The sequence below is a fragment of the Micrasema longulum genome, unplaced genomic scaffold (genome assembly GCF_059751315.1).
Source record: "Micrasema longulum isolate JH-2025_06_02 unplaced genomic scaffold, ASM5975131v1 h1tg000340l, whole genome shotgun sequence".
Lineage (NCBI taxonomy): Eukaryota > Metazoa > Arthropoda > Insecta > Trichoptera > Brachycentridae > Micrasema > Micrasema longulum.
In genome coordinates this window covers 1,297,987-1,316,664 of record NW_028277543.1, presented here as the reverse complement: position 1 = coordinate 1,316,664, position 18,678 = coordinate 1,297,987, and the positions used below count along the sequence as shown (strand labels likewise).

Sequence of the window (18,678 nt, the reverse complement as noted above, 5' to 3'; positions counted from 1 at the left end):
GGTTTTACAGCTGTAAGATGTGTAAAACTGCATTTGTCCACCAAACGCAGTGCCCTATACACCACCAGATAGGCATTTAAACAAAAATATAAAGATGTTTATGTAAAAATATTTGATAAAATAAATATTTTAATATCTATTTATCAATTAAATGACAGAATCAATAAAAGTCATAATTTATGTCCCGGTTTAATAATTTTATCTCAAAATTGTAATCAGTCTTTATCAATAAGATTGTTTTTATCAAGCTTTATAGCGTAATAAATATGTATCCAAATATGTTAATAAATAGATATGTAATTTCCTCACCAACTGCATCTCATATTTAGCAAATATACTAGAACCCCTCTTTCAAGAGTTTTCAAATAACACGCTAAAAAATTAAAGAAATAAAACATTTAACATTAATTAAACAATGCATAATATTAACTCTTAAAGCCCGCTGGCTCAAAAATGTGTACTTTTAACGGTCGTGGGTCAGATTAGACCCAGTTTTAAACGTCGCTTTTTAGGCATTTTTTATAAGTTTTTCAGTATTATTTATTCATCAAAACATGTTCTGAATCAATAAGGTGATTTTCGCAAAAATGGTGCTATAGAAATTATCTACAAGAATAATGATATATGATGTCACGGGCGGAGTAATTTCAAAATTACAAAACTTTAAAAAATGGCGCTGATAATTATCATTTTTTCTCTTTCTGCACCTAATGGTGCATAGGGCACTGCATTGGTAACCAATCGCAGCGTATCTTGATAATTTTTGTTGTATGACGGTAAGGTGATCAGTCTTACGCTTCAGGTACCAGTCTAGGGATTATAAAATATTAAAGTGTAAAAACACCCTTTTAAATAATATCAACCATAATGGGAATCGAACCCGAGACCTCTTGCTTGGTAGGCAAATTCGCTGTCCATTACGCCACGGGGCCAACTATAAATTTCGGCGCTGATAATACAATACATAAAAATATTTTTTTGAATTTTTTTACTTAGTTCGATAGTTTTTTAACAAAAAAAATAAGGCTGCTGAGCTGCCTGATTGGCTAAGACCTAAAATTAAATATTCATGTCATATTTTCTTCAAATTTGTTTTAGTTTAAATAACATATCTAAGCAAACAGTTCTGATTGAAAAGTCATACAGTTTGTCCGGAGCGGAACAAATATTAGCTAAGTCAATACGGCTCGTGAGATCATATCCACATTGTATGTTTATGTTGAAACGGCCAATGTTCTGGCAGTACTTTTATTTTTAATCACATAAAAAAGTCTTTTACATCATCTATCAGTTTAGGCCGCTCTGAATTTTCATTTTGATGTTCTGCCAAGTGGATACTGATTCCTAAACATTTCTTCCAGGGGTGAATCAGAAATTCAGAATTTAAAAAAAGAAAATTTTTTATTCTTCTTAGTTTAGGTCTGTGATCTATTATGGCAGAAAGCTGCCACTCTTGGGATGTTGACAATCCAACTGTCTCTCCATCTTTTAGACCAGGCCTGGCAAACCCAAATCGCACCCCGGGCCGCATTGACTACCTTAAATTTTAAAATTCATTTGCAATCGCCTGAATTCTTCTTATTGGCGAGTGTGCACTGTAGTCGGTTGTAGATATATCGTGGGTATACTGGAAAAAAACGTTAATTTGAAAATATGCAGGTTTTATTTAATGATGCAGTTTTGTAAAGTTTTTAATGCTCTACAAACTGGCGAAATACACTAAATCATATTAAATTTCATATATCTGTAGTTTTAAAAATAAATTTAAGGTTAAGTCGTATACCGGGTATTTTATTCAGGCTAAAAGCGTATAAAATAAAAAAATGTAAAAATCAAAAACATGTTCCTTAATGAGCACTTATCATCTTACTATATTTAAATAAGATATAAAAGAGTAAAATTGTAACAAAACTTAAATTCTCAAAACTGGGATTTGATTCGAGAGTTAAAGATTTTTGCCAGTATACCCACAATATTTTCATAGAAGATTTTATTAAACCGGCCTGGCACTCGCAAGTTTATTAATTGTAACTACGTTGTAACAGTAATGAACATTCAAATATGGAATTAAATATTTTGAATAAAAATAACAAACCATTTCATTTTCTTCTATTTTCCTATATTTGTACATTTAAATATTTATTTAAGTATGAATATATAATATGTTCAACTGGAATACCTAATTTAAAATTAGAAAAAGGTAGAAATTCATGTAAACATTAATTATAGTCCTTAAAATTTAGCTCGATTAAAATGACAGCTGCCAAACTAAATGGGAAATTACTGATCACTGATCATGTACTGATCAAATTGGTTTTATCAGTTTTTTCATGCAAACATGAAACTCTGTTTCCGAAAATTTATTTAAAAACGCAAAAACAAGCCTATTATAGTTTGTTTAAGACAATTATTCACAAAAAAATTAGACATTTATACTTTTTTTATGAACAACATCAAATAATTTATTTTTTTATTCGATCAATTTGTCCCATCTCTAATGTTTTTGCAAAATGATGTAACCTTATAAGAACCTCGTTAATAATTAGGTTTTTTTTTTTAGTTTTAAAGCTGAATTTATATATTTATGTTGATTTATATGTCAAGCATCATATTAAAAAAATATATTAACACGCCAGATTGTTCTTTGTGTGTCAATATAAATAACTCCTTAGACGTTACTACAAAGTTATGTCGTCACTTTTTCTGACAAATGTCATTCTAATCAAGCTATATTTTAAGGACTATAATTATTTCACTACATTAGTGAAAAATTTAAAATCAACTGGGAAAAGCACATAATGACATATCATGACTAGAACTTATAATATTTCTCATATAACCCTGAGGTTTTTTTTTAAATTATAAAAAAGTAAAATAAATAATTTGATTATCGAAAATAATTTAATTAATAAATTCTAAAAATCGTGTCAATTCGGTTCTGTAACAGGGAAACATATTCTGGGGTCAGTTTTATTTGTGGTAAAAACGTATGTACGTTGCAAATAAAATTCACAAATATATTTTGTCTCTCAGTCAAGACATCTGCTCATTTGAATAATGTATTTCGCGTACACCTACGCAGATTCAGCTCTTGTTACCTTTATCTGCTATTTGCATAGCAAAAATCATTCTAATATCCTGTGTAACTGAGACGGTTTTAGCTGACTTATTCAAATTGCAATAATCACTTTAAACACATTTTCATGTATTTGCATACCTTTATTGACAGATCCATTGATTGAATTGAGATGTATGGAAGGAGGAATGCTCGGAACACCATTCAGAAAAATAAATTAATAGATTTGACAAACAACAGTGTACTGAGCACCTGATTGAAATGAAAACAGATTAGAACAGTATCTAAATTATATTAAAGGTATAAGTTATTGAGACTACACATTGAGACCAGCTCTTTTGACAGCTTATTCCAATCACCAACAACCCTATTGCTCAGGAAATGGCTCTGTAGGTTTAGGTTGAATCTGGTTCTCTCCAGCCTGAGACTGTGGCTTCGAAGTCGAGCATCTTCTTTTAGTTTTAACGTGGAATCTATTTTTTTCTATTTATATTTATGCATAAAAATTGTGTCTAGGCGTATAAAGAATACAGTTCTGTGAGTGAATTAGAACCAGAACCCCGGACAAGTTTTTTTGACTGTTTGTAAATGTCCTGAATAAGGTAATCGAGTGGGGATACGTCCGTCCCGCTCTGTAGTGGTTGGCACATTCGTCTACGATTCTTTGCTGGGTAGACTTGAAGTATTGATTTTAAAGGTTTTTTGGACTACGATATTTTATTGTTCCTGGACTGGCACCTGAAGAGTAAGACTGATCACCTTTCCTTCATATAACTGATTTATTTATTTATATATACGCCCAATGGGCATTTTTAAGGACATATGTATACATATAAAAAAATAGATAGTGGAGCTAGGTAGAAGTTAAATGGATCGTCTCATTCGCCCAAACCAATATTGAATCAACTACTCCACAAGTGTATAGCTTATGTTAGGTTTTTGTTATTTCATTGTGCGTTTTGTAATATAAATAATATAGATGTACATAAATTAATTATAAACATAAATACGTAGTGTTTAAAACTGTCTGAATATTTGTGAATTATCCCTGTTTATTAAGTTAGTCTTCTTTGTTTATTCTCAAATGTAAAAATATTTTTAAAAAGTATTTTATTAAGTTTATAATAGAAAAAATATGACTAAATAGTTTATATACATATAAGGGCGGGCATATTGCCTTAAGGCAATTCCTTCCTACCTACCCAAACCGTTCAGTTTGAGAAAATTATAAGTAGATTAACATATTGAATCTTACAATTTTATACAAAAATTAACACTATACTATGAAGAGAGGAGAGGGGATGGGAAGGAAAGAAGAAGGATAAAGGAACAACTTAAATATTTAGATAGTGACATTTCAATATTGACTTAAATGTAAATAAAAAAGGGGCCGTCTCTAACATTAGTGGGTAGATTATTCCACAATCGAGCAGCTACTACTGTGAAAGAGGAGGCAAGAAAATTAGAGCGATGAAAGGGCATTAAAAGGGTTCTCTCGTTACTAGAACGAGGAGATGGTCCGTGTTGTGATAGAGGTTGGAAGAGCTTTCTCAGATAAACAGGTGAAGTGGGATTATTTAAAATATTGTGAAGAAGTGATAGAATGTGAATGTTTCTTCTTTGCCTGATACTGAGCCAGTGTAGTTGCGTGCGATATTCGGTTATGTGGTCGAATTTGCGAAGATCAAAGATATAGGACTAGAAGGTCGGATTTATTTCGGCGGTCTTGAAGAAAATATATAATTATGCTGATGATTGAACTATACTGCATTTTGCTTCAAATGCAGTGCCCTTCCCACCACTGGAACGATTGATTGATAAAAATTGTATTCTCTTAAAAATCCTACAAACTCCATAAGCTTGATAGCATTCAATGTGTGCAAATTGAAGAGTTTTTAATGACCAATTGAGCCGTCGGATACAAATGTAGCATACGTATGTAGCATACGTATGTAGCATACGTATGTACAATATGTGCCCTGCAGTCAGAGAGTGATTAATACAGCAGATGAGTGTTCGGGTCTAAATGTTTAACTTCAGAGGATAATTATTTGTAGAACCAATCTACCCACTTACAATGAGTGCAATGCACACTTGTAATTTGCACAACTTCCAAGTATTTAGGACAGTCTGGTATATATTAAAATTGAAATATTAATATTATATGATAGGCGGATCTATCTATTTATTAGACACAGGATACATGCTGAAACATAAAAAAAATGATAAAATATTACACGAAAATTGATTAGGTACTTAAAGCAATTGAAGGCCTCGTTTTATAAACCTCAAATGTCACAAACCAACAATTTTTCTGGAGTGTGTTTGAACTGAATACCGCGATTTTACTATTGTTTTTATGTCTTTTAATGAAACATTTAAGTTTGTAAATGAAAATTCTTGATGGAAGTTCATTGTAATTTATTATGTAAATAAAAGACGAGTGATACTTTAATCCACAAATTTGGAATATCCAGTGACCGGTTTCATCGCTGTCGCGACATCTCGAAGTCGACCAGTCTCGAAGATGTCACGAAAGCGATGAAACCGGTCTCTGGATATTCCAAGTTTGTGGATTAAAGTATCACTCATCTTTTATTTATATAATAAATTAAAAGTCTTTTAATGAAATAAAATCATAGATATAAGTACTGTATTTCTTTTAATTATTAATTTTTATTTGTATTTTAAATGTCGGTCTTGTGGTCTAATGGTCAGTGCATTTGCCTACTATGCAAGAGGTCTCGAGTTCGATTCCCGGTATGGTCGATATGAAATATTATTTAAAAGGGTGTTTTTACACTAGAATATTTCATAGTCCCTCGACTGGTACCTGAAGCTTAAGACTGATCACCTTACCTTCATGTGACAAAAATGATCAAGTTACGCTGCGATTGATGTACCAATGTAGTGCCCTATGCACCATTGGGTGCGGAAAGGGAATGATGATGATTTTAAATCTTGAAACAGTACACACATATTCTTATGTGTGCTCTTATAATAACAATGTACATATATTTCATTTACAAGTTATTTAACACATATTTCTTAATGGCAATTTCTTCCAACTACCCAATAAAATAAAAGGAGTTTTTTCATATAATTTTTGTTTCAAAATGTTTGTGAGAAAAAATAAATTAGAACTAGCAATATGTGTATCTGAATTATTAATATCGTTACTAGTCTTCTTTGGGAAAAGTGAATAAAGAGAGAGAAAAGAGGAGAGAAAAGAGGAGAGATTAAGGAAGAGAAAGGAGATGTTTCTTCAGGCGTGATTTAAACAGAGATGCTGTCGAAACATCTTTGATAGTGGATGGGAGATGGTTCTTCAGTCGAGCCGCATGGACACTATATGAGTTAGAGAAGATTAAGAGGGTCTTTAACCTAAATGGGATTGCCAAAAATAGACCATACGTATGTGGATTTATCTTTTGATAATTTTCCCGGTGAAATGATATATTTTATTGAAAATTTAAAGTAGCTAGGTCTTCTAACTATTGCTATGAAAGTAATACAATCATTTGTCAGTCAGTGACGTAGCATCGGCACCTGTTCACAAATCCAAATTAGTTAGGTAATTTATTTGTTTTGACGTTTATCAATAAGTATTTTCCTGATGAAGTAAAATAATTTTTCTGCATGGAAGGTAGCTTGTATTGATTGCCAGTCCTCCTACTACAAAACCAAAATGAAAAGCAAGCCAAACTAACCATAGATAAAGCCAGACAATTATTGAAATTTAAAGAATTAATTTCTAATTTATTATTTTTGACATCCCACCTTACCGCCTACTCATTTTCAAATAATGCAGGTCATTGTTGATATTAATAATTATAATAATATTAATAATAATCTAAGTTTATTATCAAAAATAACAATTACTTTATCTACTACATACACACTTAGGTAATAGATTTCTCTAGATCATGTCTAGTCTGCCTAACTAGGTACAGCCTGTTTTAAGGCAGACATTTTTATGCAAAAAATAATCAATAACATTACTACCTACTTGTTAATTTACTATACAGTTATACAATATTAGTTTATTATTTAGGAATGTATTTTAAGTCAATTTTCCGATCTTTCTCGACCTAAACCAAGTAACCAATTTTTTACAAGTTTATTAAATTGAATCCGGGTCATGGTTTTGCAATCTTTGGGTAACATATTGAATATTTTGGGGCCCAGAAACCTGTAATTTCTTTGCCCCAATTCAGAGTTTGTGATAGACCCCATGACCCATCCTCTAATTTGACTTCTGGTAGTATGGGAGTGTTCCTTTTGGGATTTGATAGAATAATTTACTTTCACAAATATTATTATTCCAAAAATATATAATTGCCTTATATCTAAGATCTCAAATTCCTCAAATAACATGACGCTGGGGTACCTAAAGGGCTTATTTAAAATTATTTTAATGATTGATTTTTGAGCAGATTCGAGAGGTTTTAATATCGACTTATTAGTGCCTCCCCATCCTATTTTGCCATAAGTTATAATTGAGTTATTATATTATGATAATGTACATTTTTATATTTTTTTTATTCGTGATAAATAACAAGTGCCCTTTTTTTCTTCTCTATCTCTATGCCAATCGTTTTCTCTGTTGAGACATGAAGGAAACACAAACAAACACACATTTGCATTTATAATATTAGCATGAATTAGATTAATTTAGTAGGTAATAATGTCCTTAAAAATTCTCGTTATTTATGTCTTTCCTTTCAGATTGTACAGGTGTGGAGTGAGAGGGGGACAGTGCAGGTCGCTAGTCCTAAAGGGCAGGATAAACTTTTCACATATGATGCAGCTTACGACAGCAATGCCACCCAAGAAAATATCTATGATGAAATGGTACGTTTTTATTCTCACAATTTTTTTTTATGTAAGAAAATAACATAACAAGTAAATCAAAATATTTGCAGTGCTAAATTTTGCCAACATATCAGACCAGGAACCCTTAAGCAATGGCTCAGCATTATGAGTGATCACAGACAGTGTTTTTTTGCTTTTAACCCCCCCGCATTTTACGTGATATTTTTCTCTTCCCAGGTGCGGCCACTCGTCAACTCCGTGCTGGACGGCTTCAACGGCTGCGTGTTCGCATACGGGCAGACCGGCACGGGGAAGACGTACACCATGGAGGGCACGGGGGCCCAGGGGGGCCTCGTGCCGCGGACCTTTGCCCACATCTGGCAGCACGTTCAGTCTGCGGCTGGCGCGGACCTCACGTTCCTCGTGAGCTGCTCCTACCTTGAGCTGTACATGGAGGATGTGCGGGATCTGCTGCGTAGAGACTCCACTAAGAAGGGGCTCACGCTGAGGGGGCAGGTGATCACCTCACTTGTTCAACATTGTCAATTGGCAACTTACTTACTTATTAGATGTTAACATAAGTTGTGTCTGTTTTTTTCCAAATTTAAAAATGAGCACCAAATGTAAAACAAAATGGTAAAGGTTACACATTGTTTAAAAAAACGTTTGTCTTTACGTTACATTAAATAAAATATAAACATATTTTTATTTAATTTTTTTTTTTTTACAATATACATAAGAGGTAAAACAGAGTATTCAAAAAATTATGTCAATGAATTTTTGCTCCTATAATAAAAAGACAGTTATAATATTTTTCTTAATATCTCTTCTTCTTCTTGCGGTGCCTTGTCAGGTCCCCCTGACATTGGCGATCACCACAGCGAAAGCAACTCGGTCCTGTGCTACTCTTATATTCCACAGCCAGGACAACTGCTTATTGAATGTACTCGCCATAGTGATTCCTGGGAAAAGATGACCATAATATTTTCCCGTTACCTTCTCTAGTGGATTTTTCTGTCGGGGTTACCTTCCCTTAGCTGGTTGGTTTTGGTTTTGAGGTGCCAGAAACTCGCCTTTCACCCTCTCGTTATCTGCTGTGAATACACCATTATGAGTGTGATCCCATTGCCCGGGGTTCGCGACGTGGACGCTAACGAGTTGGACTAGTCAGTAGTGTTGCCGGTGGAATGCAACTGAGCGTTTGCAGCATTTTATAGAATCACACCCTCCAGCAAGATGTGACTCCCTGCAACCCTCATGACAGTTGGAACCCCATATATTATTTTATTTGATTACAAGCCTTCAAAATGGAATGTCTAGTCGACAAAAGTGAGCATTTTCGATACCTTATTTTGTTCGCGTTCAATCGAGGGAATAAAGTAGAAAACGAACAAAGAGAATTTAATATTAAAAAACGAAAAAAGTGGAGAATGACACGCCTCATTTCTTTGCAGGAATACACAGGTTTCTACATACCAGACATGACGTCGGTTGTGTGTCGCTCTGCCGCTGATATGCTTAAAGTTATGAAGGCGGGAAACAGAAATAGGACTACCGGGAGAACAGACATGAACGAGCATTCCTCACGCTCACACGCCATCTTCCTCATCACAGTGGAAATGGCTCAGAAGGGAACTGAATCTATCAGGTACGGTAATCTCAGGCAGCTTCTCGGAGAACTGAAATGGAAAATCTTATTTGTTTTTAAATTTGTCGAAACAGAGAGGGAAAATTTTTTTAAGAAGGGAAGTCTGACCTGTCATCGGCTAGTCTAAGTGGCCACTTTACACACTGTGTAACATACACAGATTACCTACGATTTTTTTTTACAGATTACCTATTTAAAAAAAATACTGCTCGCCACTGTAACAAATAATAACAAACAAACTTAAAACAGTTTTAATATTTTATAAAATTGGGACTGCAGCCATGCTATAAATGTTTATGTTTATTGTGTTTGAGTAAGGTGCATATGATTTTTAAGTTTCACCATTACTGGTCAGCAGATAACCTTATAGTCATGTCTGTTTTCAGGGTCGGTAAACTCAATCTGGTCGATTTGGCCGGTAGCGAAAGGCAGGGCAAAACCAATGCTTCTGCTGACAGACTGAAGGAGGCATCCAAGATCAACCAGGCCTTGTCAAGTCTCGGGAACGTCATCTCTGCCCTAGCTGAGAATTCACCGCACGTTCCGTACAGGTATTTTGATTTATTTGTTAACCGCCATGAAAGTTCTTACAATATACAGTTTAAAAGTACATAGAGCGTATAATTATAGCAGCAGTTATAATATAACATGATAAAATCATAATTCTTACTTTAAATATGTCCGTCATTATTTATTTTACATTTTGTATTATATTTATATGACAATTATTTATGTTACCAATATTATGAGGATGCCTCTAATTGGACTGTTTACTGAATATGTATCTTGTAATTTTATAAATGTTTGTCGGCTTTCCAATAAAATAAAATTTTTGGTGCTTGAATATTTGTGATATAAATAATTTTGCGCTAATTATAATCTCCGAATTCAATTTTTATTTGTTGACAAATGTTCTTGTTTCAGAGATTCTAAACTCACTAGAATACTTCAGGACTCGTTGGGTGGAAACTCAAAGACAATCATGATCGCCAACATAGGACCTGCGTCTTACAATTATGAAGAAACGATTACGACTTTGCGATACTCACACAGGGCCAAAGGTTTGTGTTATTTGTTATTGTCTAAAACATTTGTATGGATACATATTGTTTGATTTGTAATTCTTTTCTTATTATGTATCGATTTTTCTGTTGCAGCTATTAAAAATAAGCCAGTTAGGAACGAAGATCCAAAGGACGCCAAGCTCCACGAATACAAGGAGGAGATCGCCCGACTCCGCCAGCTGCTGCAGGAGAGGAAGACGACCGATAAGAAGAAGGAACCTAAGCCAAAGAAACTGCCGAGAAACAAAGCCAGCTCACCACAACCGCCAGAAAATAATGGTGAGAATTCTCAATGGCGTATGTAATATTTCCTATAAATCTCAGTCAGAAATACTCAAATTGATTCCCTACTATGGTATATTAAAAGCACTAGAACTTACATCGTTGGTAGAATGACAGAAGAGAGGAGACTTAATAGAAACTGTTAAGATATGTACTAAATTATTTCTATGACTGCCCCCTGCATGAAATGTGTCAATCAAATCCCAACACCAATTTACGGGGTCTCTGGAAGCTCTATTGTCTCCAATTCCACCTCAATCCTAAGAAAACTTTCCAGCAGGGTGGTCTCAGACTGGAATAAATTAACAAGTCTAGTTGTCCATTCCATTTAGAAAGACGCAGACAAAAAGCAGTCAATGACAGATTATAAGACCTATAAATGCCGAGACTTCCATATTCCCTCCTCAAAAATGTTTTCCTTCTCTGTTGTAGTAAATTTCAATCTTGTTAAGTCCCTAGGGACTGAAATCCGGCCTTGTCTAAAAACATTTGGACATTCTCAAAATGTTGTGTCTAAAGTAGACCTTTTTTTAATCGCTGTGCAGTTATTTCAGACGAAGTGGAGGCACTCACCGAAGAGTTACAGAACCAGAGCCAGGAGGCCGAGTCTCACATTGAGGCCGAGCGCTGCAAGAGTTCGGAGCTCGAAGCCAAGATACAGCTGCTGCAGGACCGCCTGGTGCAAGGGGGCGGGGAGAAGGACATACTCAACTCTCTCAACCAGAGCCAAATCATCATAGAGCAACGCGGTATTGAAATCTCCGAGAGAAAGAAAAGAGAGGTAATTATTTTTTAGGATCTATGCTTGTAAATGCAGGGAGCACCTACCCCAGTTGGAGATGACAGAATGAAAGAACGTTATGGTTCAATTACGTGTTGAATAATCAATAATGTATTTCTTATGTTAGCTTATGTTACAATTAGTATAGAAAGTAATATATACACTTACTTTATTACATATTTATTTACATCATCTTTTATTAATATACAGAATCAGCTTAGAGTAACAATATGCCACCGGCTAATAGAGTCGCCCATGTGGACATAGACCGTTCTATGATTATCAACTACGAGGTTAGCTACAGTTTACAGCAATTCAACTGGCCGTATGTACTCAAGTCAAGTAAAAAGATGGGAGAAATTAGTTGCTAGCTACGGACAAAAATTTCAATGACATACTCTTTTTTTTTTTTTAATAAAGCGTAAATTTTTACGACAAAACTGCGAGAACTTATTCAAATCCCCAATAAGACCCGCATTTATAATTATTATTTAATGTCAACCTTCCCAGGACCTCAAGCATGGTAGCCGAACACGCTGACCACTGTACTACGAGGCGAATTTATCTCCGCTCGATTTCCTTATTCAGGATTTTTGACACAGAAAGCCAGCCATTAGAACCCCAATCCACCAATCCACCAACCGGTAGTTTTATGATTAACCGATACCATAACCTAATCGACAAAGTGTTCGTGACTCATTCATCTTAATCTTCGCACTTTATTTCCCAAAAACAACTTGTAATTTTCTTTTTGTTATTCAAGGTGGAAATGCAACAAAAAATTGACTTGGAGGAAGAAACGACAGCAATTGTCAACAATACTTTTGCTACACTACAACAAGAAGTGGATCACAAAACTAATAGGTACATATCGTGGGTATACTGGCAAAAAACTTTGACTCTCAAATCCCTATTTTGAGAATTCAAGCATTTATGTTTAATTCCAATTTTACTCTTTTATATCTTATTTAAATATAGTAAGATGTTAAGTGCTCATTTAAGAACATGTTTTTAATTTTTCCGTTTCTTAATTTTATATTAAGTTATTTAAAGCTTTTAGCCTGAATAAAATACCCGGTATACGACTTAACCTAAAATTTGTTTTTAAAACTACAGATATATCAACAATATTTTGAGTTTGTTCAAATTTTTGTAAACAAGAACTGGATTCAACTTTTAACATTAACATATTACAACAAAGATGAAGACCGGGACCTTCTTTGACCCTAGAAGAAGAAGTATAGAAATTGAAAAAAAAAACGTTTTCAGGCGCATTTGGGGGAAATTATTCAATTAGATAAATCTCACCTGCACAAATAAAGGTTTCAGCTCTTTAACTTCACAAACATCAACAGATGAAAGAATTGAAGGAATATAGATGTTCAAATATGGGCAGAATGGTGAATGTTACACAGTGTGTAAAGTGGCCACTTAAATCAGCCAATGACAGGTCATAAGCCCTGTAGATGCCTAGACTTCTATATTGCCTTCTCTAAAATGTTCTTCATCTCTGTTGTAATATGTTAATGATACAGATATATGAAATTTAATATGACTTAGTGTGTGCCAGTTTGTAGACCGTTAAAAACTTTACAAAACTGCATCATTAAGTCGAATCCGCATATTTTTGAGTTAACATTTTTTGCCAGTATACCCACGATATATCGCACAGTACTTTTAATGGCATTCTTAAAATTGTTTTTTTTTTTTAGTAATAATAAATATATGCGTTTTTATGATTTACTCAAAAATGATAATTTTGGGGCCATTTTCAACATAACTTGCTATTAGTAATGCGAAACTTTAGCCCTATGGGAAATTGGATACAAAAATGTTTTCTTTAAAATGAGCAATAAAAATTAGCACATTAAATTGTATAGCAAAGTTTCATGAAAATGTGCAAAAAAAAAAAATTTAATGAAAACTCGCTACTTTTAACAAGGTCACTATCTAAATTTGTTGCAACAGAGAGGGAAAACATTTTTGAAAAGGGAATATGGAAGTCTCCGTTGCAACAAATTTGGATATAAATAACTCCCAAAGTAGGAAATCCAGCCTGACTGCAAACATTTGGACATACTTAAAACATTGTTAATGTCACTATCTAAGAGAGCTGTGAAAGATATCTGGTTTACTTACTGTTAACGGACCAATCAGCAAGACTGATGGAGAATAAGCGGAAGAGAACCTCTGACGTCACGTGTGGAGTAATTTCAGAAATTCAAAACTTTAAAAAATCATAGCGCTGATATTACGAAATATTTTATTATTATATTTAATAGTCTGTTAACAAATCAAAGGATTTAAAAAAACCACTGAACTCTCTTAAAAGAAATTATTAGAAAAAAACCTGCCAATTTAAAAAATTCTCAAAACCCTAGATTTCCAAATAATTTAATTTTACATAGATGCAATACAACCACAACTTTAAATCATTATTCATATGTTGGGAAAAGAAAACTTTAATAATCTTCCAGAAATCTTAAAATCAATATCAAATATTGAAACAATTAAATCTAAATAAGAAAACACATGAGACCCACACTATCTTGAATTCCATACTTTAGAATTTTTTATTATTTTGACCAACGAGCGCTTTCGCCTAAGTAGGCATCTTCAAGACTGGTCAACTGGGCTTTTATCAAGAAATATCAACACCTTACCATGGTGTAAATTCTATTTTTGCTTAGTAAATATTCCTAAAATTACAAAAAATACTGTGTTATTCAGCCAAAGAATTATTATATTTAACTTCTTTCTCAAATATTTTGTATTCCTGACTATACTTTTTATTTCCTTTACTAAAGAAAAATATTCCTCTGTAAATAATATAATAATGTTGCCCGATTGATATTTTTAATTTTGGAATTAAGATATTACAGTTGAAATTTATATTTATAACACTAACTTTGTGGTTATTCATTATGATAAATATTAAAATATTACAGCTTTGTTTTTAACCACTTATTTTTTAAAAAATTTACCAACCGATGATTTAGTACTAAATTATACGTTGATAAGGAGCTTGTCTAACTTCTCAACCAGTCAAACATCATTATATCCTGTTTTGTTTGAATGCTCATCCAGGTTAAAGAAATGCATGGCCAAGTACGCATCAGTACGCGAAGAGATGGTGGAGACTCGCGAGGTCCACGACCAAGAGCGGCGCGAGCGGGAGGCGCAGCAAGAAGAGCTCATCACCGAGCTGAAGCGGAAGCTGCTCCTGGCCGACAACTTCGTGCCGGAGGCCGGAAGGGCACTCGTCTACCGGGTGCGATACAACGAGGACACTGATGACTGGGAGATACCGCACGATTACAGGTACAGTCTTAATCTCGAACTAGCACTGTGTTTTTTATGCTTGATAAATATGTTGCGTGCATGAAAGGAAGAAAAACATAGCGATACAAACAAAATAAACAAATCGACACAAAACCTCATAACATATCCCTAACTCTATGAGACCAAGAGCCCTATGTTGAGTTGGGATACAACATAATGGAAAGTGGAAGCATGTATATTATTAAAGAATACTAAAAATAAAAATAATCGCATTCACTTAAATTTTAATAAAAATCTGGACAATACGCTCATTAGTATTTTCTATTTTTATTTATTTTGGAAAAAACAACAGTTGTAATATAAGAATATTGTTGTGAACTCCTGAATCTTATTAACTTCAAAATACCGAATAGAGTCACTAGAAATACGGAGTTGTTTGCAACTACGAGTACATACGTAGGTACTAACTATGCACGACACTCTCCTATTCCGCGTTTACATTCCTTAGCCAACAAATTTACTTGTGATATAGACATTTTTAATACGACAATTATCCATTTTAAAATGTTCTTAAATGCACTGTTTAAAACTAATTATTAATGTCGTAATGAAACTTTCTTTTTCATGCATTTTTTTCTCTGTTTTTGATGTGTATTATTATTAATACACATCTTTTTCTGAAATTAATGTACCAAATATTTTTGTGTACCAGATATTATATCATATCTTATATATACTTACTGTAAACTAATTTTTATTATTTGTTTTTAACATTAATTTGTTAATACCATTTTTTATACCTATATATGTATATATATATTTTTTTTTTTCTTTAAATTCTTTACAATTTGCTTTTTAATTCAATCACTTTCCTTATATCCATATTTTTTTCTTTTTTACTGTGTAAAGTTTCACTTTTTATTTTGCATAGCAGTATGCTTTTTATTGTTTCTACATGTATACAAAAAAGCGTTGTTTATTTTTTGTAAATGCCCCTTGGGCGTATTGTAAAATCAAATAAATAAAATATAAAATCTAGTTCAAGTTTTTCACAAATATAATGAGAGAACATGTTACACAGTTAAGAGAAAAAAAAAGAAAAAAATTGTAAATATATATATAAAAAAAGAGCACGTAAGAAGGTTAAGGGATGGAGAATGAATTTTAGACGGTTGACTCAGAATACAGGTCCAGATGAATCTACAAACTTACCTAAACTCCAAACTCTCCAAACTCGCAGGAACATGGCTGACGCCATTTTTATGTATAAAACTTTGAATAACATGATATCAATTCATTTCAAAATCAATATCAATTATTAATTTTAGAGTCCCAGTAAAGCAGACCAGAAACCAATCTCTTTTTAAAATTTCTAAATGTTCCACTAAATCTTTTCAAAATCATTTGTAAATAGAACCTGCAATATGTGTAATCAGTAATCAGAAATTAAATTGCATTCATATTAAAAACATATCTTTAACTTCCTTTAAAAGTGAAATTTCCAAAAATAATTCAAGTTATGATGTTGCGCCTTGAATCCGCAGCCTATATTATGCAGGTGATGTGCAGTTCTGTATGTAGGCACATTATAAATGTACACTGTATGGTCAACTATAGTTGTATTATATATTATAATGTGCAACTGTGTGACCAATATTCAAAAGTAGATATATTTTGAATAATATGTATTACATTTACATTTCTAGCAATATTGTATGATTAGTTATTTTATGTTATGTATAATTTTTATGTGACAACATCTACAATAACAATATTATGTGAAAGCCTCTAATTGGACTTTATGATATGTATTTATGGTATAATTGTATCTTATAAATTTATAAATGTCTGTTGGCTTTCCAATGAAATAAAATAAAAAAAATAAAAATAAGAAAGAGTGGAGGAGTCGAGGAAAGGAATTTTCATAATATAGTTGATCGATTCAAAATATTAATATGATAATAACATGAACATAATTAAAGGAAGTCATTTCATTTTAGTGTTTTTTTTGATGTCACAAAATTTTATATTAAACATATCTAAATGGGGACAAAGTAAGTTAAATTTGGAGCAGCTATGATAAAGAATCGAGTTTTGAACATATTTTTTTTTGGCCAATGGATTATAAAAATAATAATTAACTTGCCGTGTTGACTTTACGGGACAGTTTATTGAAATTCGCTCTGAGAGATATGGACTATCGATAAAATTTTGAAGAGGAAAGACGGATCAGAAATGCTTCTACGTATGTAAATCTATGCTATGTCCTGCAGCAGTCTCCTGCAATGTTTTCTTCCCTTAGACAAAATCCAACTTGTACACTTCTTCATAAACAATGAAAGATGAACAATTCACACACAATCCAAAGCACATGAGTATATCAAATCATCAACACAGCACAGACTATGGCTTGCATGCACCGATGCCCCGAGACAAGATCTGGACTTTTTTGGTGCAAATCTTTCTAGATTTAAACAATCACATTGTCTCTGTAATCAACTTATGTATAAATAATGTTTTTAATAAATAAAAAAATAAATAAATATAAATTCACATAAAATATTGTATATTCATATATTTCTTTACTTACTTTGTACAGTAATTTGGAGTTCGAGCAATATTTCTGAATTTTAACTATAAATATGTAGATCTGTAGGTTTCCCAAATAAAATAAATTGAAAAAGTAACTTGTATTTAAAAATGAGTAAATCTCTCTAGAAGGGAAGATGACTCCCAAACGATAGTGCGTCCGATGGCATTCCCTGGCCGCCGTCGGCCCATCAGCGAAACGGTCCTCGGCAGAACAGAGCTGCGCTACAAGTGTGAGAACCTTCTAGACCTGAAGATGGAGGTGCTCGGCTCCACCACCAAAGCGTACAAGAAGCCAGCCGTGCCCGCAGCCTTGAGAGAAGTAAGTCCAATATATATAACAATTGCCCAGTATCTTTGCTCCCTCATTATTATTCTGAAAAAAGGGTATGGCCTTTGGCTTGCAAAAAAAAGGGTATGGCCCTTTCTGGGGAACCGGTAACAAGAGAGACATAACTTGAATTTAAAGACAGTACAATAATAAAATAAATAAAACAACTTTGTTTTTAACCACTAATTTTTATTTTTCACCGACCGGTTTCAAAGCAAACAAACTTCTTCATCAAGGTTTACGTAACTAATGAATTGATTCCTTTTTTATTTTTATCATGTTCATTAAATACTACACGTGGACCCAATAAATCAAGTCGTTTTTTCTTTACACGGGTGGTCATTTGATATCATTATTTTCGAAGTAAGACTGACATTTTTTCAAAACAATTATCTTATTCCCTACCGTCAAACATGTGGGAACATATTTATACTAGCAATTACTGTGCTTAGTGCGCCGTTCATTTTTTTGCCCGCATTCCTTTCTACATCTTTTTCTACTCTTCCATCTCTTGAAAACATGATTCGTAAATATTTATTGTGTTAATTTTCTTTCAATACAGGTTTTGAATTCGGCCCTTACGCGGGAGGCAGATCTAGAGATTAAAAAACCTATGACGTCGCGTAGGCGTCCCACCACAGCACATCACAAAACGCAAGGGGTGCGATGAAGCCTCCCTCATTCACCCTTCCAATATCCCTCTAATGTTCCTTAGCACCCTGCACTGCATAATAAGAGAATAAATATTATCACCAGAGCCTTTACAATAAAAAAACTTGGACATCTGTTCCAATTGTAAGAGATTTACCG

At 33.3% G+C, this 18,678-nt stretch overlaps 1 protein-coding gene across 3 annotated transcripts in view; it reads left to right on the top strand.

Moving 5' to 3' along the window:
- Klp68D (kinesin-like protein 68D) overlaps nucleotides 1-18,678 on the top strand; it is a 39,338-nt gene extending 20,660 nt beyond the window's left edge. For 2 of the 3 annotated variants that reach the window (XM_088225255.1, XM_088225256.1), the window contains 11 exons: nucleotides 7,805-7,930; nucleotides 8,129-8,407; nucleotides 9,346-9,539; nucleotides 9,926-10,090; nucleotides 10,464-10,600; nucleotides 10,697-10,882; nucleotides 11,431-11,666; nucleotides 12,430-12,530; nucleotides 14,754-14,987; nucleotides 17,667-17,859; nucleotides 18,431-18,678. In XM_088225255.1, coding sequence (XP_088081381.1) covers nucleotides 7,805-7,930; nucleotides 8,129-8,407; nucleotides 9,346-9,539; nucleotides 9,926-10,090; nucleotides 10,464-10,600; nucleotides 10,697-10,882; nucleotides 11,431-11,666; nucleotides 12,430-12,530; nucleotides 14,754-14,987; nucleotides 17,667-17,859; nucleotides 18,431-18,538 — 1,959 coding nt within the window. In that variant the 3' untranslated portion in view covers nucleotides 18,539-18,678. The remainder of the gene's footprint in view (nucleotides 1-7,804; nucleotides 7,931-8,128; nucleotides 8,408-9,345; nucleotides 9,540-9,925; nucleotides 10,091-10,463; nucleotides 10,601-10,696; nucleotides 10,883-11,430; nucleotides 11,667-12,429; nucleotides 12,531-14,753; nucleotides 14,988-17,666; nucleotides 17,860-18,430) is intronic. The other variant, XM_088225257.1, reaches the window with a different exon arrangement.